This window comes from Garra rufa, chromosome 25 (genome assembly GCF_049309525.1).
Source record: "Garra rufa chromosome 25, GarRuf1.0, whole genome shotgun sequence".
NCBI classification, from domain to species: domain Eukaryota; kingdom Metazoa; phylum Chordata; class Actinopteri; order Cypriniformes; family Cyprinidae; genus Garra; species Garra rufa.
The window spans coordinates 1,283,301-1,307,554 of NC_133385.1; the positions used below are offsets into that span (position 1 = coordinate 1,283,301).

General features: G+C 38.6%; 2 protein-coding genes across 2 annotated transcripts; both read right to left on the minus strand.

Annotated features, from left to right (window-relative positions):
* Positions 1 to 73: 73 nt before the first annotated feature.
* Positions 74 to 18,978, minus strand: LOC141301763 (von Willebrand factor A domain-containing protein 5A-like). The gene is made up of 22 exons (XM_073831957.1): positions 18,883 to 18,978; positions 18,348 to 18,396; positions 12,321 to 12,523; positions 11,891 to 12,113; positions 11,227 to 11,387; positions 10,966 to 11,080; positions 9,315 to 9,490; positions 9,151 to 9,239; positions 8,918 to 9,062; positions 8,751 to 8,830; positions 8,549 to 8,663; positions 8,309 to 8,467; positions 8,097 to 8,200; positions 5,728 to 5,954; positions 5,104 to 5,169; positions 3,716 to 3,754; positions 3,416 to 3,451; positions 3,277 to 3,321; positions 3,136 to 3,180; positions 2,550 to 2,689; positions 406 to 529; positions 74 to 327 (listed from the first exon to the last, which is right to left on the minus strand). Exons 2-22 carry the CDS (start codon positions 18,388 to 18,390, stop codon positions 248 to 250), a joined length of 2,415 nt encoding a protein of 804 aa, XP_073688058.1. The 5' UTR covers positions 18,391 to 18,396; positions 18,883 to 18,978; the 3' UTR covers positions 74 to 247.
* Positions 18,979 to 19,752: 774 nt separating this feature from the next.
* LOC141302205 (uncharacterized) lies at positions 19,753 to 23,578 on the minus strand. The gene is made up of 5 exons (XM_073832386.1): positions 23,561 to 23,578; positions 23,456 to 23,508; positions 21,821 to 23,367; positions 20,449 to 20,510; positions 19,753 to 19,758 (listed from the first exon to the last, which is right to left on the minus strand). Exons 1-5 carry the CDS (start codon positions 23,576 to 23,578, stop codon positions 19,753 to 19,755), a joined length of 1,686 nt encoding a protein of 561 aa, XP_073688487.1.
* Positions 23,579 to 24,254: the final 676 nt, after the last annotated feature.

Below are 24,254 nucleotides of genomic sequence, written 5' to 3' on the forward strand. Positions count from 1 at the left end.
AATAACACATTTTGTTAAAGACACTCTGACACCATGAGTATCATAAAATCATATCATTTTATTTAGAGCCAAAATGAATTTAGGACAAGCCCTAAAGTTATAATCCTTTAAAAGTTATCATAATATACTGATTCCATATAATATCTGTCAGTTTTATTCTGTTAAAAATGTTCAGATTTTACCCAATCAAACAGACGCACAGATGTTTACGATAAACAGTGAGATTTCTTTGGTCTTCTTTCAGTCTTTAGATTCCCAGCATGTCTTCAGTCACCTGAGATCCCAACAGGACGTTCCCGTCACACACACACTGAGACAGACCGTCCTCTGAAACACACACACACCTGTAATCTCAATCACCACTGAACAAGAACATCAGCAGTGAATGAATGAACATCATCTCACGTTTCTGAGAGCGAATCCATGACGCCGCCTTCATGGCCACAAACTGCCACTCCACCTGCTGATCTGATTTATACGAGTATAACCAGATGAGAGCGAGAACAGTGGCCCACACGGACCCATCCACCTGAAACACAAAACACATCACACTCAACTCACCATAAACCTGTCGTTTGACATCATAATACTAATAATAATCTTTATTTCCATTGCGCCTTTAAATGTTACATCTCAAAGTGCTTTACATAAACAAGTAAAACACAGTAGATTGTATGTGACCCTGGACCACAAAACCACAAATAAATAAGCTTTCCATTGATGTCTGGTTTGTTAGAATAGGACAATATTTGGCTGAGATACAACTGTTTGAAAATCTAGAATCTGAGAGATGCAAAAAATTCTAAATATTGAGAAAATCGCCTTTAAAGTTGTCCAAATGAAATTCTTAGCAATGCATATTACTAATCAAAAATTAGGTTTATAAATTGGAACATGATCTTTACATAATATCCAAATGATTTTTGGCTATTGCTACAAATATGCATGTGCTATTTAAGACTTAAGATTTTGTGCTCCAGGGTCACATATAAGCATTATGAAATAATAAATGAAAATGAAAAGAATTATATAGAATTTATGTAAAAATTCAAGTAAATGCTCCCCTAGTTTTACAGCAAGATTTTAAAATGCTAAAAGATTAAGCTTGCCTTATCTCAATAGGTAAAGAGGTCCATAGTTTGGGAGCAGGTGAAGATGACATTTTAGATAGTAGTATTATCCATAATGAGATTTTTAAAACTATTATGTCAATAAATTATGGGAAGTTCTATGGACCAGATGGAATTATTGTTAAGATGCTGAAAGCAGAATCACATAGTTTATGTCCCATAGTGCTCTCTTTATATAACAAACTATTAGATCCAGAGTTTTGGGGTGAGGCTGTGATTTGTACTAGATTTAGTACAAGAGAGCTCCATTGAGTCTGTGTATAGTATGCAACTGGTATGATTATTGTTCCTTTTAAGATGTTCAAGTCATCATCTTGCTATAGAAACAGGAGTAATACACCAGTAGCAGAGAGAATTTGTAGTTATTGTAAGTTAATGTCAAACATCTCTGTGATAGAAGATGAGAAGCATGTTATGTATAATGCCTCTTTTATATGTGGATCTGCATAAGAAATATTTAGCTGATCTAGTTGTAATTGGTTATGTCTGTATTGATGTGTCAAGTGTTTGTGATTCAGGGTATGCTTGGAGGTTGGCACCATAAATATGTATCATGGAATGAAGAAATCTATCTGCCATGTTATTAGGATTTGGTGGAACAATGGGCTGAGAGGCCATATATTCCTGATTTAAATTAGATTGATTGATTGAGCCAGTGAACATCCTAAGATCAGAAGATTCTCATATATCTCTCATTTTAGTATCAACAGCATTTCGTGTGTTTCTCCCAAAATTCCTTACAGAACGGCTGAATGGATTTCAAAACGGTAAAACTGAACATATTAACTCGGGGGGAGTTGGAGAATGAGTCTATTTCCAAAAAAGTGAAATGATCCTTTAAAGGAGACCATTGTGAGAGATCCAGAGTCTTTAGCTATGGAGAAATATCTAAGCACACTGTGTGATGTTGTTGAGATCTTTTTTAAAGCTTTAAAGGAGACCCTTGTGAGACGTCAGGAGACAAGTTTAAGAAGCAGGAGACTCAAGCAAAAATCTCCATTCAGACTTAAAGTAACCTCATTTCTGGCTAGGAGAAATATTTGAGATGTTATAAAGATCTCACTTTTGATTTTTCTTCTCTATGAGGAGGGGACAGTTAACAGATCAGTTTCAGAAGAGTGAAGGTCACGCATCAACATATAGGACAAATATTAATGTGCCAAACCATGCACAGCCTTATAAGTAAGCATCAGAGCGTTTAAAAACTAAACCGAACAGAAAGCCAATGCAAGGACTTCAAGATAGCAGTGATATGATCTCTAATCCTAGTTCTTCTTAGGTTTCTAGCAGCTGAATTTCGCACAACCTGTAGTTTGCTTAGGGTAGCTTTTGAAACCCCAGCCAACAAAGCATTGCAATGGTCAATACAGGTGAACACAACTGTGTTAATCCACTTCATAGAAATTGGATTTGTCCCACCTGAGCTGGTTTCTGATTGGTCACCTCGTCCTCCGTCTTTCCAAACACTTCTGCCAGAGCGGCGTTCAGCTCCCAGGATCCTGCAGCTTTCTGAAGAGAGACCAGCTGGAGCAAAGGGTCCGTCCGGGGCTCGGGTTCGGCTGAAACACACGCATGCATTAGGGAGAAGGAAGCTGGATGATTTCTGGTGTGAGTGTCAGGAAAGCAGATCAGTGCAGATAGGATTCGTTTTCAGGACTATACACGGATCCCAGTTAAGCCTGTTTCTCAGTGATCTGAAACCAAGCGAATTTGGCCGTTTGGCCAGCACCTGAAGCAGTTAGACCAGTGCTGATGATGATCATGTTTAGCTTTGCATGACACAAAAATCCAGCAGATGCAGGACATCGAACTGCAACCCAAACAAACCAAACCCTTACTGTACAAATGTGAACGATGATAGTGATGCTATCAATCCATGCTATTACTGTTATGTACAAGCTTTTCTCTTTTCCATTTCATCAAAGAAAACAATTACTCATTTACATTAATAATCATGTAAATCATGTAAATGTTTTCTGAATCTGAGCTGGATGTGTTGATTTACCCCAAAGTGACAAGTTGTGAGCAGATGTTGATTGAAGCTTGCGTTCTAAAAAAACAAGCATTCAAAGAGTGACAATCAGACATTGAGAAAAAAAAAAAAAAAAACTACTCAAGTTAAGTGATGTGCGTGTTGGCCGTTTACTTGTTTCGATCGGTTCCGAAAACCATCCCATGTCAGCCATCTTTTCTATGAATACAGAGAGGAACTGATAAGAGCACATTCAGATATGAAGAAGAAGACTATTAGATAAAAATACAACAATACAAGTGGAGTCATGTACCTGGTGAACGACCTCCTATTATTACAGGCATCCCGACTAAAAACACAGAGAAAAGTAGAAAAGCAGAACACTCATTTCTCAGAATCACAAACAAATTTAAAAAGATTATGAAATGAGTTTCAGCCGTGGAGTGACTAGTGTGGCTGCGTCAGAGCGGCGCGACAGTGTAAAGCAGGTATGGGCGTCGGAAGCAAAATAAATGTGGGTGGGTCCTCCCCCAGAAAAGATAAGAGCACATTCAGATATGAAGAAGAAGACTATTAGATTAAAAAAAAAAACAATACAAGTGGAGTCATGTACCTGGTGAACAACCTCCTATTCCTGTTAAAATCGCCCCGACTAAAAACACAGAGAGAAAAGTAGAAAAGCAAAACACTCATTTCTCAGAATCACAAACAAATTTAAAAAACACTCACACCAAACAACACACACGGCTCAAATCCATCTCAAGAGCTCCAAAAAGTGTAAAGTTGGTTGCATTCTTAGTTTTTCACCCCACTCACAACCGCTGTTTCTGTCTCTTTTGTTCCTGACAAGAATTGCATTTATTTGGAGATTTGCAGAACCCTCTCTTTATGACCAAAACAAATGGGAGACTTTCAGGCACACTTTCCAACTAACAGTACCAAATTAATATGTAATTTTTTAATCTGTAATTCAATGCACAAATATATGTGAGCACTGTGCATTTGTACAACAAAATAGGCACACATTTTGTATTAGCTTGTAAAGTACAAATGAAAATGGATCATATTCAAATGCATGAATTAACTTTTATTTTAAAAGTGCTGTGATTGATGTGTTGTTGATTTCTGCCTTTCCTATATTGCTATTTTTTCACATAGGGATTCAAAAGACAACAGATATTTTTTTTACCCTTTGTGCAGAGTTCAGATTATGCATGATAGAGCTGTTGCAATTTATTATGACAGCTAATAGAATGTTAAACATTTAGTGTTTAGTTTTTCATTTGCAAGTTTTTGAAACAGGATTTAGTCTAAGTCAGAAATGTTAAAGAGTTTATTGGTTATCTGAAATTCAATCAAAGTTGACCAATCTTTGAATCTTTATGCAGTTATCTCCTGCATCTCTCATCCATGAGGATGCAATGATGGAGAACAAGCTTTTGGGGGGTTTGAGAAAAGAAGTTTAGCTATAGTAAGCTTAATACACCTGGAGGTGAGGAATAATAGCATTTCAAAAATGAATTTATTATCACTTGATCTAATTCTAATCTCAATTACATAAGGACAAATGTATTATAAAGCATTCTGTAGGCACTAAAACAGTCAATGATGATGATTCTGTGTCAGACTGGTTGCTGGCCTCTGCCTTAGACTTGGAATTAAATGTCAAATAATGTCACAATCAGAACTGTTCAGTGATGCTCGTTTAGGGTCAGACTATGACGAGAAGGATTTTGAGCGGCGCGACAGTGTAAAGCAGGGGTTATATACAGGCTACAGCGCCATCTACTGGATTTTACTGACATTGCATCAAATTAGCCATTTGACCTTAACCGCCTCACGGGCCGGATGAAAATGCCCATAGTTTTCCCACCTCTGTAGATTCGTAGGATTTTTAAAAAATCTCTAAAAATGATCAAACACACTCCATTGGACCACTTGAGCTGGACAGACCCACATAAAAGGTAAAAAAGGAAAGAGCAAATGTATCTTTTTTCTTACTGTTCATATCCAGGTTGGCAGCACCCTTATAAGCCGGTATTCGCTGAGGGCTACCAAGGATCACACCTAATAAAGGAGATGATTTCACATGTTGATGATGTCACTCAAAAGGTGTGGTCACAAGCTTCTTAAAATTATCTTAAAATACGCCGTCATTTTTGGTCATAAAGATTAAAGCAATACATCTTTTGAATCTATAAAGTCTCTACGTTTATATGTGTGCACTCAGAATAACAACGAAATGTTGCGCTTTTGTAAAATAATGAAAGCAAGCAAGACGCCTCTTGAACTCTGAGCGTGAAAATCGAAATTACATGTATACTTGCCTTACAGACATGAAAAACATAACTATAGAAACTAAAATATCTACTTTTTGAAACAATTCAAATAGAAAACCAATGTTCTCAGATTATTTAATCCATATGTAACATGCATAATGGCGCATAGCTACTGTGGAGATGACTTCATCAAGATTTCACATGTTTATTATGTCAGTACACCAATATTACACTATTATGTGACAGGATAGCTGCTTATCAAATCCTCAGTGTCCTGCAGAGTTGATCTGGATTGGAGGACAGTGACTCTCCTGCTCTAAAATCACACATAAATCAATGAACTTACACGGTACTGGCACTCTCCTCAGCAGCAACGGCCCTTTCACAGTCTGTTTGCTGTCTTTATTGACGCCGATGAAGGCCGTATGAACGCTGCTTACTCCTGCCTGAACGCTGAGCTCCACAATCCTGCTTCTGATGTTCTCTATGCCTGCAGCTCGCTCCTGTCCGGCTCGCTCCTGCAGCTCCAAAGAGCGGATCACAGACCGGGCCGCCAGCCAGTGGATCGTCAGTCTGCAACAAACACAAGCCTGTAATAAAGATATGCTGATATGGTGTTGTCTGATCACACTCTTATTTGAATTGTTTCATGTCACATCTATAACTGTCCTATTACAGCCAAAACAAGCTATGCAATGAACCCCTTGTGTGAGCTTACACACATTTTTGTTATTTTTAGTTTTTTTTTTTTTTTTGATCATTTTGCCTGTGTTAATGCCAACTGCGTAAATTTTGGCTGAGGTGTGTATTTTTAATGGAATTTTAATATTTCATCCTTATTTCCTTTAATAAATCTATTTTACACCAGGTAGAAAAAATATATAGAAATTAGTTCTTGTCAGATTGAAACCCATTAAAACTGCAATTTTTAATCCCAGGGCCATTTAACAATAAAATGAATAAATATTTGAAAATAGGCTTCCAGTTCAAAATGATAATTTTAAAGATTTTTACTAGATGGTGCAATTTTTTTAAACTACTGTTTTCATCTTATGCATGATACTATATATAATTGTTTGGGTATGTTGGTATGGATGTCAGAGTGTGGTTTGCATGTGTCTCCTAAATAATTTTTTTTGTGCGTTTATGTGTGCGCACCTGTAATGTGTATGCCAGCGGAGCTAATGGGAATCTAATGGGAAAAGTTCGGTACTGCACCCAAACTAAATTTTCCTGAAAGCTATTTTTTTGGAGATATCAACTTGTTTAGATTTATGCCTTTGATTTTCTACCAATTTCTAAGTTCAAAATGCTTTATAAAATACATATTTAATAATAAAAAAAAAATAACTCATAAACTTAAACCTCTTTAACTTTTTTAGTGTCAATTTTCAACAATAATCTAAACCAAATTTCACGTTTTTATGACAGTTTTTGGACATTTTTGTCCTTTATGAACCTATGTGTAACATTTTTAAATGAATGCAAAAGGGATAAAGACATGCTGAAATGGTGTCGTCAGATCACACTCTTATTCGAATTGTTTCATGTCACATCTCTAGTTCTCCTGTATTAAACTTTATTAGAGAGATTTATTGTTGACCAAGCACTGAGATGATCCATACAACATGGTTAAATGATTAATGATGATCTTCATAACAGTTGTTAAGTTCACAGATCACTAACTGAGGTCCAAAAGGTAATACTTGCAGCTGTTCCAGAATAATATTATTGTAAAAGACTACCGAACTGTCAGTAAAGGCTGGCTCACAGACTGTAAAAAAAAATCCGTAAAATTTACGGTAAAAAACTGGCAGCTGTGGTTGCCAGAATTTTACCGTAAAAATTACGGTTGCAATGTTTTATATTTTAAGGTTTTCACTTAAATTTACAGGTAAATACCGTAATTTCGTACTAAGAACCGTAACTCATATAATGGTAATGTACCACCTTTTTGAAGCACTGAGATCTGTTTTGTACCTTTGTAATACAATGATAACCACCAAAAGCAGGTGGTGATGACAACATCACATGATGAACCAAAGTCCATCACACGGAGGTTTTTTAATAATAGCATATATAGAAGGTGCACAGTGTCATTCACACAAACACTAAACACCATCATGGTAACACACATAAAACTGAAATAATGCTAAAACATTAATTTAACAACACTAGATGTAACATCCATCCCTAATGTACGAAACTGCCAAGAAAAAAATTAAGATGAAGTTATTTCAACAACAAAAAAACATCAAATAAAAAAATGAAATTCACGGAATTCTGGGAATGTCAATTTACTGGTTATTCACTGTGAATTTTACGTTCTTTTTCACTTCCAAAAACGGTATACTACCGTAAAATTAAATGCAATGTCAAACACAGTTTTTCACCGTATATAGAAGGGGAACTTACCGTTAACCATTTCACAGGTTTTTACCGTAGCATTTTTACAGTTTTTTACCGTTAAATTCACTGTCATTTTTTACAGTGCACTAAAAGATTTCTACAGTCTTATCAAATTTTCACAATGTAAGAGACCACAAACATGATGATCAAACAGAATTTTGTTTATATAGTGTCCATTGCATGGCGTTCATCTTAAACGGTCAAGCCATTTTTGCCCCATGTAACATCTGTATATTGTATTTTTGATGGCTGCCACATTTACACAAATGTTGAGAGTGTGCGTGCATGAGTGTGTTTGTTTGTTACCCTGTGTCTTCAGTTGGTTTAAGGGTAAACTGGAGCTGGTTAGTCACTGGTCGACCTTTCAGCTTGTATTTCACAGTTACAGCTCCCTCTGTCTCTCCTGAGCTCTATGACGAGAGAGAAACAGAAAGTAACGTAAGGATTTACACAAAAATTATTGACATTTTGTATTTTGCCTGCAGGCCACAAATAAGTAAATCATTCAAAGCTTTGACCTGTCCTTTAATCTGAGCGTAGATGAGTGCCCTCTGACCCTGGAACAGAGCATTGATGGGTGCGGACAGCATGTCCACCGTCACGCCCTCAGGAACGGTCCAGTCCACAGAGATATTATCCACGGCCGGCTGGAGAGCAAACCTGAGCGACTGCATCACCTGATGGAGGAAGGGTTGTAAATAAGCAGGCTAAACCACTAACACTGACTAGATCCAGTCTGTTCCTGAAGCAGGTCTTACTTTGGGCTGCATGCGGTCAGTGCCGGTGATGAACTGAGCGTGACCAGAACCTTCTCTGGCCATTCCTGTGACGAGAGCCGTACTCGCACCCTCACCGATCCCGAAGGAGAAACACCTGAAGACACAAGAGCAGCTCCAGCGCTGACCATTGACATGAACTAACCCTAGAGTAAATGAGGAGGACTGAGACTAGTGAACAAACCTGTGAGAGTAAACATGACTCTTCACCAGATCCAGCACCTCCTTAGTGTTCCACACCTCTCCATCAGTGAAGACGAACAGCTGAGAGAGAAACACATCTCAGGCTGAGAAGAACACCTCACCAATGTTCAGAACGAGTGTTTAAATGATCAACACGTTTGGCTGTACCTGTCGAGGGTGATCTGGGTAACAGGGCTGACTGTAGATGTGTTTCAGCGGCTCTAGGATCTCTGTGCCGCCCAGGTCTGCGTTCATGATCTTTACTCTCCTTAGAGCATCTTCCAACGTGAACTCGCAGTACACAACACTCTGACTGCAATGACACACCACAATCCCTCTCAAAACCACAGCTGAACAACATGAGATCATTCTTGAAAAATATTAAACATCCATTTACTCACGGAAAGATGGACTCAAAACGAGAGCCGAATCCATAGATGTTGAAGTAGGATCCCATGGGCAAACTCTTCAACAGCAGCAGTAGCGTATCCTAGAGAGACACGTGTGCAAATGAGCACGAAATACACTTAAATAAATGCATCATATCTGAAATCCTAAATCTTACTCTTGCGCTTTCGATTCGTATCTGTGCGTCTTTCCCATGATGCATCCTCCAGCTCATACTGCCAGATCTGTCGACCAAAAAAATGAACTCGCACTGAGATGACAGTGATGCCGTCACATCCGCAGGGAACTCTGGGTACAAACTGATCATGAGAGCCGGGTCGCCCATCAGAGACCCTGAAAAAGGGTGTAAATGGCCTGAATTTAATATGAACCGAGTTACAAACCACCTGAACAACTCATCAAGCACCACACTTTTTTGTGTGAAAGAGCCAAAAGTACTGGTGCATCGAAAAAGGTATTTTTTTATTGTAACGTATTTAAAAAAAACAAAGCTTTCCTCTATTCTAGATTCATCACATGTAAAATAAAACATTTTAAAAGTTTTTTGTTTTAATTTTGATGATTAGAGCTTACAGCTCATTAATTCGAAAAATCCAGTATCTCAAAATATTTAAATATTTACATTTGCGTTTCATTAAATGACCATCCCTACAGTAAAAATCAGAGTATCTCTTGTTCTTTGAAACCACAATAATGCAGAAGACTTGTAACTCGGCAATGGTCCAGAAGACAATTGACACCCTACACAAAGAGGGCAAGTCACAGCAGGTTATTACTGAATAGGGTGGCTGTTTACAGAGTGCTGTATCTTAAGTTGACTGGTAGGAGGAAATTGGGTAGGAAATGCTGCACAAGCAACAGGGATGACCACAATCTTGAGAATATTGTCAACCAAAGCTGATTCAAACACTTGGGAGAGCTTCACCAGGAGTGGACTGAAACTGGAGTCAGCGCATTAAGAGTCACCGCGCTCAGACGTCTTCAGGAAAAGGGCCACTTCTGAAACAGAAGTCCTCTTTTCAGATAAAAATAAGTTTTCCATTTCATATTGAAATCATGATCCTCGAGTCTGGAGGAAGACTGGAGAGGCACAGAATCCAAACGGCTTGAAGTTCATTGTGAAGTTTCTGAAGTCAGTGATGATTTGGGGTGCTGTGACATCTGCTGATGTTGGTCCGCTGTGTTTGATCAAGTGCAAAGTCAATGCAGTCATCTACCAGGAAAGTTTGGAGCACTTTATGCTTCCGTCGGCTGACAAGCTTTATGAAGATGCAAATTTCCTTTTCCAGCAGGACTTTAGCACCTGCCCACAGTATCAAAACCACTTCCAAGTGTTTTGCTGACCATGATATTACTGTGCTTTATTGGTCAGCCAACATGCCTGACCTGAATCCCATTTGGAATCCATGGGATATTTTCAAGGTGAACGATGAGAAACTGAATAAACCAACAATACAGGCGAACTGAAGGCTCAGCAGTGCCACAGATTGATTGATTCCATGCCATACTTCATTAATGCTGTAATTTGTGCTAAAGGAGCCTTAATCAAGTATTGAGTGCATAAAGAAACATACTTTAAATAACTTGAAGTTTTCTGTTTTGTCAATCCTCTTTTTGATTGATCTTAGGAAATATTCCAGTATTTTGAGCTCTAATCATTAAAATAATAATAATAATAAAAAAAAAAAATAAATAAAAACTTTACTTTACATGAGACATAATTTTAGGGTGAGCTGAACTGTTAAGCCACAAATTATCAGTATATTGACGGCATACTGACATTCATGTACAAATAAAACCCCCTCTACCTGGTTTAGCTGCAGCTGCTCCGGCCTCCACAACAGCAGTGGGCTGATGGGTGTTCTCATAGTACAGAAGCAGCTCAACATCCTTATCGAACTGGTGACCAGCACTCAGATTTACCTACACACACATTACAGGCTTCTGGTGATGTTAAGTGCATTAAAACTGCACACACACACACACACACACACACACACACACACACACACACACACACACACACACACACACACACACACTCTCTCACACTCATACACACACTGTACCGTGGCATGAGTGTGCTGTGCGTCAAGGAACTCCAGAGGATCCAGAGGGCAGCTAGACTCCAGTCTGGAGATGGGGTCTGAAGATCTCACATCGACACTCAGCGATAAAGTGTAGGGTATAACACATGCTGAGGAAACTTCTGGAACACCAGGCGCTGAAGCTGAAAGAACCAGACAGACAAACAGAGATACTATATAACACCACTCAATGTAGAGCTCAACAGCTGAACCAGAACTGACCTGTATCAATGAAAACATTGGTAATAATCAGAAATGTTTCTTAAGCAGCAAATCAGCATTTTAGAATGATTTCTGAAGGATCATGTGACACTGAAGACTGGAGTAATCATAATGTCATCACAGCAATCAATTACATTTTAACAGATTTTCCCACAGAAAATAGCTATTTTAAATTGTGAAAATGTTTTAGAATTTTTACTGTGTTCTTGATCAAATAAATTCAGCCTTGTTGAGCAGAAGAGACTTCTTTCAAAAACCTTTGACTGGTAGAGTAATTGACTGGAGAAGCAAGAGGTTTGACTACATCATTCACTTTTTTTTTTGGGAAGAACAGTTTCATCAAAAGATGTCTTGTACCTAAATGTGGCCTACATTTGATTATGATCTCAATGTGTGTTCTTTGATGAAATCGGGTTCAGTTCACCTGCTGGTTTGTATCGTGGGTTAAGTACAGCCGGCAGACAGAAGCGCAGTGCGTTGTCGGCCTGAACGCTGAGCTCGATGACGTAGACGATGGTGATGGATGCGCTCTGACCCGGAGACAAACAGCCGACATTCAGTCTGAACACGTCTGGACTCTCAGCGCTCTCTTCCAACAAAAACGCCTGCTGACCCGAACTCACAGCATCATCATAGCGATCCCGCGCCTGCAGGAAACAAACACATCCATAACCACAACACCTGAACAACCTAATGTACTGTTATTCCAGCTGACATGGGCATAGAGCAGGAATAGTCCACTGTCCTCCACAGTTTAGCTCCAGCACACAGATTTGTTTGATTAGGGTTGGGACTGGGCAGGAGTCAAACACCTGTCATAGATAAAACACAACATTGCTGGCGTTTAGACTCACGCTTTGCTTGTCTTGCACCTCTGCCACAATCTCCTGCTCTCCGATCCTGGCACTGAAGTGGCAAACGGCGGCATCGGCGGGCAGCGGGAAGACAAACACGGCCTCCAGCGGACGCTCCTCCTCATTGACATACTGCAGACTGGAGCTGACGGAGGCCACGTGATCCTGAACCTGCAGCTGCACTGAGATGCTCTTCAGGGGAACTGAGAAAAACACACAAACATCTCAACACTCTCTCCAGAAGATCTACACAAACACAGAAACACCTCAACACTCTCTCCAGATCTACACAAACACATAAACACCTAAACAACCTCTTCAGATCTACACAAACACACAAACATCTCAACACTCTCTTCAGAAGATCTACACAAACACACAAACATCTCAACACTCTCTCCAGAAGATCTACACAAACACAGAAACACCTCAACACTCTCTTCAGATCTACGCAAACACATAAACATCTCAACACTCTCTTCAGATCTACACAAACACACAAACACCTCAACACTCTCTCCAGAAGATTTACACAAACACAGAAACACCTCAACACTTTCTTCAGAAGATCTACACAAACACATAAACACCTCAACACTCTCTTCAGATCTACGCAAACACATAAACATCTCAACACTCTCTTCAGATCTACACAAACACACAAACACCTCAACACTCTCTCCAGAAGATTTACACAAACTCCTCAACACCTCAACACTCTCTTCAGAAGATCTACACAAACACACAAACACCTCACCACTCTCTTCAGAAGATTTACACAAACACATAAACATCTCAACACTCTCTTCAGAAGATCTACACAAACACACAAACACCTCAACACTCTCTTCAGAAGATCTACACAAACACACAAACACCTCACCACTCTCTTCAGAAGATCTACACAAACACATAAACATCTCAACACTCTTCAGAAGATTTACACAAACACAGAAACATCTCAACACTCTCTTCAGATCTACACAAACACATAAACACCTCAACACTCTCTCCAGAAGATCTACACAAACACATAAACATCTCAACACTCTCTTCAGAAGATCTACACAAACACACAAACATCTCAACACTCTTTTCAGAAGATCTACACAAACACATAAACATCTCAACACTCTCTTCAGAAGATCTACACAAACACAGAAACACCTCAACACTCTCTTCAGAAGATCTACACGAACACACAAACATCTCAACACTCTCTCCAGAAGATCTACACAAACACACAAACATCTCAACACTCTCTTCAGAAGATCTACACAAACACACAAACATCTTAACACTCTCTTCAGAAGATCTACACAAACACACAAACATCTCAACACTCTCTCCAGAAGATCTACACAAACACACAAACATCTCAACACTCTCTTCAGAAGATCTACACAAACACACAAACATCTTAACACTCTCTTCAGAAGATCTACACAAACACACAAACATCTCAACACTCTCTTCAGAAGATCTACACGAACACAGAAACACCACAACACTCTCTCCAGAAGATCTACACAAACACACAAACACCTCACCACTCTCTTCAGAAGATCTACACAAACACACAAACACCTCACCACTCTCTTCAGAAGATCTACACAAACACATAAACATCTCAACACTCTTCAGAAGATTTACACAAACACAGAAACACCTCAACACTCTTCAGAAGATTTACACAAACACATAAACATCTCAACACTCTCTTCAGATCTACACAAACACATAAACACCTCAACACTCTCTCCAGAAGATCTACACAAACACATAAACATCTCAACACTCTCTTCAGAAGATCTACACAAACACACAAACATCTCAACACTCTCTTCAGAAGATCTACACAAACACATAAACATCTCAACACTCTCTTCAGAAGATCTACACAAACACAGAAACACCTCAACACTCTCTTCAGAAGATCTACACGAACACACAAACATCTCAACACTCTCTCCAGAAGATCTACACAAACACACAAACATCTCAACACTCTCTTCAGAAGATCTACACAAACACACAAACATCTCAACACTCTCTTCAGAAGATCTACACAAACACAGAAACACCACAACACTCTCTTCAGAAGATCTACACGAACACACAAACATCTCAACACTCTCTCCAGAAGATCTACACGAACACATAAACATCTCAACACTCTCTCCAGAAGATCTACACAAACACACAAACATCTCAACACTCTCTTCAGAAGATCTACACAAACACATAAACATCTCAACACTCTCTCCAGAAGATCTACACAAACACACAAACATCTCAACACTCTCTCCAGAAGATCTACACAAACACACAAACATCTCAACACTCTCTCCAGAAGATCTACACAAACACACAAACATCTCAACACTCTCTTCAGAAGATCTACACAAACACACAAACATCTCAACACTCTCTTCAGAAGATCTACACAAACACACAAACATCTCAACACTCTCTTCAGAAGATCTACACGAACACAGAAACACCACAACACTCTCTCCAGAAGAACTACACGAACACACAAACATCTCAACACTCTCTCCAGAAGATCTACACAAACACACAAACATCTCAACACTCTCTCCAGAAGATCTACACGAACACAGAAACACCACAACACTCTCTCCAGAAGATCTACACAAACACACAAACATCTCAACACTCTCTCCAGAAGATCTACACAAACACACAAACATCTCAACACTCTCTCCAGAAGATCTACACAAACACACAAACATCTCAACACTCTCTTTAGAAGATCTACGCAAACACACAAACATCTCAACACTCTCTTCAGAAGATCTACACAAACACACAAACATCTCAACACTCTCTTCAGAAGATCTACACAAACACACAAACATCTCAACACTCTCTTCAGAAGATCTACACAAACACACAAACATCTCAACACTCTCTTCAGAAGATCTACACGAACACAGAAACACCACAACACTCTCTCCAGAAGAACTACACGAACACACAAACATCTCAACACTCTCTCCAGAAGATCTACACAAACACACAAACATCTCAACACTCTCTCCAGAAGATCTACACGAACACAGAAACACCACAACACTCTCTCCAGAAGAACTACACGAACACACAAACATCTCAACACTCTCTCCAGAAGATCTACACAAACACACAAACATCTCAACACTCTCTCCAGAAGATCTACACAAATACACAAACATCTCAACACTCTCTTCAGAAGAGTTATCCGAGCTAGGCTAGCGGCTAGCCCACACAAACCCGCTATCCCTTCCATTGTTTTGGCCAATGTACGCTCATTAGATAACAAACTGGATTACATCAGCTCGACCAGCTGACATGCTATCGTGCCGACAGAGTTGTCGTCGCGGGATGTAAGACCCACGGTGGTGGACTTTGTGTTTATATAAATGACGCTTGGTGCCGCGATGCTGTTGTAATCTGCAAATACTGCTCACCAGTGCTGGAATTTATGGTTATTAAGTGCCGCCTGTTCTATCTACTGAGGGAATATACAGTTATACTGCCGTTTGCTGTGTACATCCCTCCCACCTCCAACAACAACAGGAGCGAGGCACTATATGAACTGTATCAGCACATCAGTGAGCAGCAGACAGCTCACCCTGATGCTTTTCTCATCCTAGCTGGGGATTTCAATCATGAAGACTTAAAGAGTGTGTTTTGTGTGTTAAAGCTTTCCCCCTCTCCACATCTGTGCCTCAGACCACATCACTGTCATGCTAATGCCCTCTTACACACAGCTCGTTGAAGTCACCAAACCAGTTTGTAAGCAGATACAAGTGTGGCCAGAGAGGTCTTCAGAGGCTTTACAGGACTGCTTTAACACCACAGACTGGAATATGTTTTAAGCAGGCTGCCACTTACAACAACACCACTGACCTCCAGGAGTACACTGAGACTGTTACAGCCTACATCAACAAATGCACTGAGGATGTAACAGTCACTAAAACCATTACTGTCCGCACCAACCAAAAGCCATGGATGACAGGGGAGGTCTACAGGCTGCTGAAAGCTCAGAGCGTAGCCTTCAGAGCTGGAGACGAGGAGAGCCTGAAGACAGCTAGAGCCAACCTGTCCCGTGGCATCAGAAAGGCTAAGAGACAGTACTCCAGAGGAATAACTCGTCGCTTCAATGACAGCAGAGACACACGGAGCCTGTGGCAGGGCATACAGAGCATCACAGATTACAAGTCCCCTCCACAGACCTGTGACAGCACCATCTCCCTGCTGAATGAGCTGAACACCTTCTTCGCTCGCTTTGAAGTGCAAAACAGCACCAGAGCACAGAAGACCCCACCCCCTCTTGGTGACCAGGAGATGACTTTGTCCCTGGACAGTGTGAGGAGATCCCTCAGCAGGATCAACGCTCGCAAAGCTCCAGGTCCTGACAACATTCCTGGTCGTGTATGAGAGACTGTGCAGTGGAACTCACTGATGTCTTCACAGACATCTTTAACATCTCACTCTCCCAGGCTGTCGTCCCCACATGTTTCAAAGCCTCCACCATCATTCCGGTCCCAAAAAAGTCATCTCCCTCCTGCTTTAATGACTACCATCAGGTTGCACTTACCCCCATCCTCATGAAGTGCTTTGAACGGCTAGTCATGCAGCACATTAAATCTGTCCTGCCCACCTCATTGGACCCCTTCCAGTTTGCGTATCAGCCTAACTGCTTGACTGATGACGCCATCTCCACTGCACTTCACTCTGCACACACACATCTGGACAAAAAAGACTTGTATGTCTGAATGCACATATGTCCGAAATCAGGGAGGAGACTTTGAAGTCTCCAGGCCAGGACCAGCAGACTGAAGGACAGCTTCATCCACCAGGCTGTCAGGAAGCTCAACTCTCTCCCTGCTCTGTCCCCACTCCCCTCACTTCCCTCTTCTGCTCAAACTTTCTGAACTCTGACACTCTCACACACACACACACACACACACACACACACACACACACACACACACACACACACACACATGTTGGGTTTACATGTTTTATGGGGACATTCCATAGGCGTAATGGTTTTCATACTGTACAAACCGTACTTTCTATGGCCCTACACCTACCCTACAACTAAACCTAGCCCTCACAGGAGATTGTGCACACTTTTACTTCCTCAAAAAAACTCATTGTGCATGATTTATAAGCCTGTTTCCTCATGGGGACCTGAGAAATGTCCCCACAAGGTCAAAATTTACTGGTATTCCTATCCTTGTGGGGACATTTGGTCCCTATAACGTGATGAATACCAGGTACACACACACACACACACACACACACACACACACACACACTGACCTGCACAAGTCATTTGGTGCACCATTGGTCTGTCAACTACCTCACATTACTAATAAGACTGCTCTGACACTTTTACACACTTACAAGCTCTGTTGCACTATATTGATTACTAGGTTTGCACTCTCTACCATGTGTCCTTACTTGTATATTGTATTTTTCATTTTTATATATTATGTTTATTTGTATTTATTCATATTTTTTAAGTTCTAGCTTTGTATTAAATATCACTTTTTGTATTTAATGTTACTTGTATGCACCATGGGTCTGAGAGTAACGCAATTTCAATTCTCTGTATGTCCTGTACATGTGGCAGAATTGACAATAAAGTTGACTTTGACTTTTGACAAACATCTCAACTCTCACTCAAGAAGTTCTACACAAACACACAAACATCTAACACTGTGTGGTGTTCTGAGTAAGCCAGAGGGAACTCTCCTATGTTAGTTGAGTATGAGAAAAGGAGGTAAAGGAGTAGTACATGATGAGCGCTGGATAAAGTATTATGCAGAGTTCCAGATACAGAGTGTATCTGCTTTTATTTTAAACACTCAACACATTGTATTTAGAAGATCAAACACACAAACATCTCAAAGCTCTCTTCAAAACATTCACACCTGAGAAAATTGACACTTAAGAACAATTATACACAAAATAAACAGTAATTATAAGTATGAAGTGGGGACTTTGTACCTGGCACATTGTTCTCAGACACCAGACCAGAGCAGTTCATCATGATTCTCTGTGAGAACAAATCAGCTTTACTGCACATTATATTTCATGCAACTTTGTGTTTTCACATAGTATCGAATAAATTCAAAATAATGTACTGCAAGATGAAGAACTGCTGTATCAGTAACATTGTAAACACACACTTATGTCATCTCCCCATCCCAATGATGTGCTTTGATGCTCACTAACGGTGCACATCTTGAGATCAGGGGAGGGAGATTTACCTGCACAGCTCTTACAGGCCTCTGTTACAAAGTGAAAGTAAACCGAAAACAAGTTTTACTGCTGTTATCAATCCTCATATAGTAAAGATGAAAATGTCTTTCTTACTGATGTAAGATGTTTCAGGAAAAACTGTTACACTTGGAACAATAATAGTAAGTCACTGCAATTTTAAAGGTTTGAAATAAAAATGAGTTAATAAAAAACTGTAAGCGATTAAATAATTTCTACCTCCTTAGTTCTCTTACAAAGTGAATGTAAACGGGAAACTTACTGTTTTTATCAATCCACATTCAGTAAATAAGATGAAAATGTCTTTCTTACTAATGTAAGATGTTTCAGGAAAAATGTGATTTGGAGAAAGTGAAACTACTTTTGCTTCTTCTTCTTTAGATTTTAGCAAACCAACATATAGTGCACTTCTGCCACCTGCTGAGATGGAGTGAAATCCACAATGTGGAGTAAAAACAGTTTACTCAGTTCTTATAATCAGATTTGTTGCCTTTTAAGAATTCTAATAAAATCTTGATAAGTTAGTTTCTTAATAAATTCTGAAGTGACAAACCATTTATAACTAATAAGTTGCTTTTCTAGCATTAATCTTTCATTATTATATCTAATGCATGGTATCAGAAGGTGCTCCACTGTCTCTGGATTTCTACAATAAACCTGAGTCATGTTTCCCAATGATATGTAAAGAACAGTTGAGTGCAGTATGATGAGAAATGACCATATCTTCCCTTCTATTTCCACAAATCTGTGTCTTATGGTCTACTTCCCTTTCTGAATGATACAAGCGTCTCTTCATATCCCACCTTTTCTCACTACAGTCCTATTATAGCTCTTAATTAACCTTCAGATTTGTTTAATCTAATATTAAATCCTATTACTGGACTGTCTAAGGTCTTCTTGACTAAAACATCTGCTTCTTGTTTCCTTCCAGCCCTACATTAGAAAGCAGCCGTTCAAAATACATTTTTGATTCTTGATTTTGTAACCTTTAGGTTGATTAAAGAATTGCTAATAATTTATCTTGACAATGTAGATTTACCATACATTATATACCACTATATATGTTTCTGTCAGATTAGCACATTGTGAGGACTCATGTTCTTCACCCACTGAATTGCAAACATTACTGCAGTCACAGCTGTGTAAACACAAATTTGATTTAGATTCAGACTTGAGCGTACATTACTTTTTTTCTTCCTGATTTATTGTTTTATTAAACAGTAGGCCTACAAAACATGAAACTTAAGATAGTAGCCTAGGTTCAAAAACCAAACAAAGAAATATTCCAAATAAAAATTAACCATGATTTACCATCTTCTTAAATGAGGAGATCAATTCCAAGACTAGAGTGAGATTAATCCAGCCCACCACTAATATATATATATATATATATATATACACACACACACACACACACAATTAAAATCATTATCCCCCAAAAAAAAAAAAAATTGAGAAAAACAATTGCCCCTTTAAACTTAAAATACAATAAGAAAATACACAAACAAATAAGGGATCCAAAGACCATTACATAAATCATAGCATAAAACAACATGAACAAAATATCAGTCTTCTGATGAACTATGTCTTAAACTAAACAATTTCCACTGCAGTCATGGTTTCACACAATTAACTGAAGAATTCAACACACAGTATAAACATTTTAGCTCCTGTATGAGGAAGCATGAGGAATGAAGAGTCAGGGAATCCAGATGGGGATGAAGAGTCTTTTATTAATGTCACTTACTAGTCAAGCATCAGAACAGAAGCGGCAAAATGGCACACGACACAGAAATCACAACTACATACTGTTTATCTCCCTCTCTACCTGCACAAGCATTGACATACGTCCCAGTTCCCGGATGATCACCATGTACTTGTTCATCAGTTCTTAACAGGAACATAGGAGGAAGTTCAGCCTTGCATATAAAACTATGATTGTATGTTACACAATATGAGAAGAATAAAGACTGAAGATATATAAAAGTAAACACAGTGTTGGGAGTATTACACTAGTAACGATATTACAACAGTATACTACGTTTTACTGTGATGCAACTATATAATGCATTAGGCTACTAATAAAAATTTGCGTAATATTATTACTCAGTAAAGCAAGTTACAACAACATATTTGAACTCAAAATTAAGTGGTTAATTTACCAACATCGCAAAACAGCACCAAAGAATAAATTCTGCAGATGAATTAGTTTGTCCATTTCCTGTTCCTGTAATTCAGTGGAAATGACTGAGACTGATTCTACATTTGTGAGATAGGCATACTCCTATTTTCATCAGAGAAAAGGACAAAATGCATAGTCTAGTGCAATCTATGTGCAACAGAAAGTACATTTAACTAAAAATAATCTGTTTTGTGTGGCGCGGCATGACGCTCTACAAACAAGTTCACAGAAAAGAAAGCGAGATGACAAATGGCACATGCTAAAATAAAAGTAAACACACGCAGGTTTGAAATTTGGCTTTAATTTTAAATTTGTTTTGGCTTGTTTAGGAACTCTCTGAATACCTTTATATTTAAAGGACTTGTTGTGGAGCGAGGAGACCTAAAATAGACTAGCTATTGTTTTTTGTTTGTTCATTATAACATTCCGCTTTATTTGCCGGTATTATTTCTGAATGTAACTATGCGGTTTGTGCTTATCCCCACCTCTGTGGACATTTTAGTGAAAGTAACACAAAAGTAGTATAACACATTACAACTTAGAAACAATAATATTGAAATATATGTAATTATTTTAAAAGATTACATTTTCCAAGTTATTGTAAAATATTAATTCATTGCGAAGCAGTGAACTAGACAATATATGGTATCATTTGAAAGCTAAGAACTTAAGCTTTCTTGTACATCCCATCATTTTTACATTTTTGGTACATAAAATAACATAAAAAACAAACAAGCCCCCCCTTGGGAAGATGGCGTAATAATTTTCATAATTATATTTATATCACTCAAACTTACCAAACATAGATGAGTCACATATCAAATGAAAGCTTTCATTCTCCACAATGTGATTATGTCGTTTATTTAATTATTCTTTTAAGTAAATAGGTTATAAATTCTTTAAAATAGAAAATTGTGCACATTTATTACTTGTGTATCCACGAGAAAACCTAATACATCAGTGCGCAACCCAATCAACAGGTATCCCAATTTGTTTCTCTGCACTTCTAAAAACCTACTCACTATCTCCACTTCCTTCGCCCTACTATATTGGTTCTCCTCCTGCAGTCTGCGAATGAAGAAATCCAGATCTTCAGGAATTAAATAGCTGTCTGATTCTAATGAGATCTCAGACCGTTTCATGATGGTCATATATGCTTCATTCAGCAGGAAGGACTTTTGTGTTTTAATCTTCTTCAGATCACTGTTCAGTTTTTCTTCTATTTCTGATGTATTCTTTGACTCCTCTGTGGACTTTTCACATTCCTTTCTAGTCTCTTCACATTTTGTCACACTGGTTTCAGGCTGGTCACTGCTGCATCCATATTTCTGTTTGAGCTCATTGAATGACATTTCAGCTTCACTTGTTGTTATTTCATATTTTTCATCACTTTTCTCATGTCTGCTGTGATGACATTTCCCTGTACACACAGTGCAGTGGTCATCTTTCATGACATCACATCTGCGGAGACTACCGAAAGGGACCCACCAGCAGCCCCTAAGATGACAGTTTTCCTCACAGTCGCGGCAATAGGTTGCTTTTCTTTTGCTTGGCCGTTCATTTCTAATCTGAATTTTTTTTTTGACAGTTTTGTTGACTGTAAATGAAAAGTTTTCAGATTTGTCAATCTTGTCTCTGTTCTGACGTATTACTGTCAGGATTTCAGTCAGTTCTTTCATTTGAAACTCTTTCTCAGTGATACGGTCCATGAGGTTAAAGATACAGGACTCGAGTTGTTTTGGCTCTTTCACATCATCTGCTGTCATCTGAAGACTTTTTCTGTTGTTTTCTGACAGGAGTGTCAACAAACTTTTCATGCTTTTCTTTCCAATAATCCAAGATGATTTGTGAGCATGCTCTCTTTTCTCTTTCTGCTGGTTGTTGAACAAGAAGTGAACAGGTCTTTTTCTCTCATCTTTCCTGCAGCTGATCTGTGCTGTGTTAATGGCATTAAGAGCATCCTCTGGAGCTCCTCCATCTGAGTGTGTTATGAGGAACACTGTATTGTCCTCTATATCTCTACCAAACAGAGACAGAACTAAGTGAAACATGTAATGCTCTTTTTCAGAGAGTTGCTTCTGAGTCGCCTTCATCACAAAACAGACTGCATCGATATAACCAATCCCATCCTCGACTGAAAATAGTTTGATCAGATGTTCAGCAATCTCTCTTTCTCTCTTGAAACCGTCAGTATCTGCTATTCCTGGAAGGTCAATGAAGGTCAGAGATGTTGGGTTTTCTTCAACAAATGCCTCATAAACAGTGATCTCAGATGTCTGGGATAATGATAGTCCTTTATCTTTTATTTCTTCTGTGATTTCATACCACTTTTCATCCTTGAACTTCACTCCCAGTAAGTAGTTGACCATTGTGTTGATCATGGTGGTTTTCCCAGCACCGGTTTCTCCCACCAGCAGAATGACTCTGTTCTGCTTGTTTGCGTCTCTTTTTCCATATGTCCATCGTCTGACCTTATTATTAGTCCCATTAATATAGCTTTTTTCTGTGGTCAGTTGGTAAAGCGCTGGAGGACCTGGATTAATGAGGATGGCATTATGACGTGATCTGCAAAAGAGATTTGATTATAGCAACAAATGTTATGATTTCAGTCCGCTATCTATTAATATACAGTGCCTAGGTGTATGTATTTTACGATGTTGTTTTAAATTGTGCTGATTTGTCAACATGATAGTGTTGTGTAGTTGGCTGATAGAATAAGGAAGAAAATCTTACCGCTTCCAAAGTAGATTCCAAATACCTGTATGATAGTAAGCATTTTCAACAATTATAATAATAAATAAGACAATATAAATAACTTGATTTAATGTAATGTTATTAGTGTCATTAGCTGCTGCTTTCTTTGAACACAAAAATAATGTGGTTGAAAAAGTCATAATGCAATTAACAGACTCACGTTTGAAAGTAGCATCAGGAGGATCCTTACTACGATAAGAAACCAAGCTGTCATCACTGTCAGAGTCAGAGTCTCTGCGAAGGTCAGGCATCTTCAGAAAAAAACATTAATTGCCTTTAATAATTTATTCATCACATTTATGAATGAGTACATATTTGTTTAACCCAATAGATGGGTTTTAAATATTGGGTCATTGTGTTGGGATATTTTCTAAAATGTTGGATTATTTTTTAAACATCGTTGGGTTATTTTTAATAATAACCTAGTTTTGGGTTAAATTAGTTCCTGTGGCGACGATTCAAAATTTTAACGGATGACAATTTTTTTTTTTTTTTAGTTACAATAAAGCATTGCACTAATGTACCTATTTTTGTTAGAAATAAGCATTGTATTAATTACATAGTCACTTGGCTATGATATTTCCTTTCATTCATTAGAAATTGTTAGACCCATTCTCATAAAAATACGTACCTCTGGATACTTTGTAGCTGTACCTTACTGTGTGTTTTTGAACTTACCTTGAATTCAGCCATTTCTC

Excerpts from the sequence above, each read along its gene's own strand:
- LOC141301763 (XM_073831957.1), bottom strand. The coding sequence starts at position 18,390 with ATGATGAACTGCTCTGGTCTGGTGTCTGAGAACAATGTGCCAG. Across the intron at positions 3,181-3,276 it reads TTCGGAACCGATCGAAACAA|AACGCAAGCTTCAATCAACA; the intron begins GTAAACGGCCAA and ends TTGTTTTTTTAG. Across the intron at positions 328-405 it reads ATGGATTCGCTCTCAGAAAC|AGGACGGTCTGTCTCAGTGT; the intron begins GTGAGATGATGT and ends TGTGTGTTTCAG.
- LOC141302205 (XM_073832386.1), bottom strand. Across the intron at positions 23,368-23,455 it reads GCACAATTTAAAACAACATC|ATCACGTCATAATGCCATCC; the intron begins GTAAAATACATA and ends TCTCTTTTGCAG. Across the intron at positions 20,511-21,820 it reads GAAGGAAGTGGAGATAGTGA|AACTGATGAACAAGTACATG; the intron begins GTAGGTTTTTAG and ends GTTCCTGTTAAG.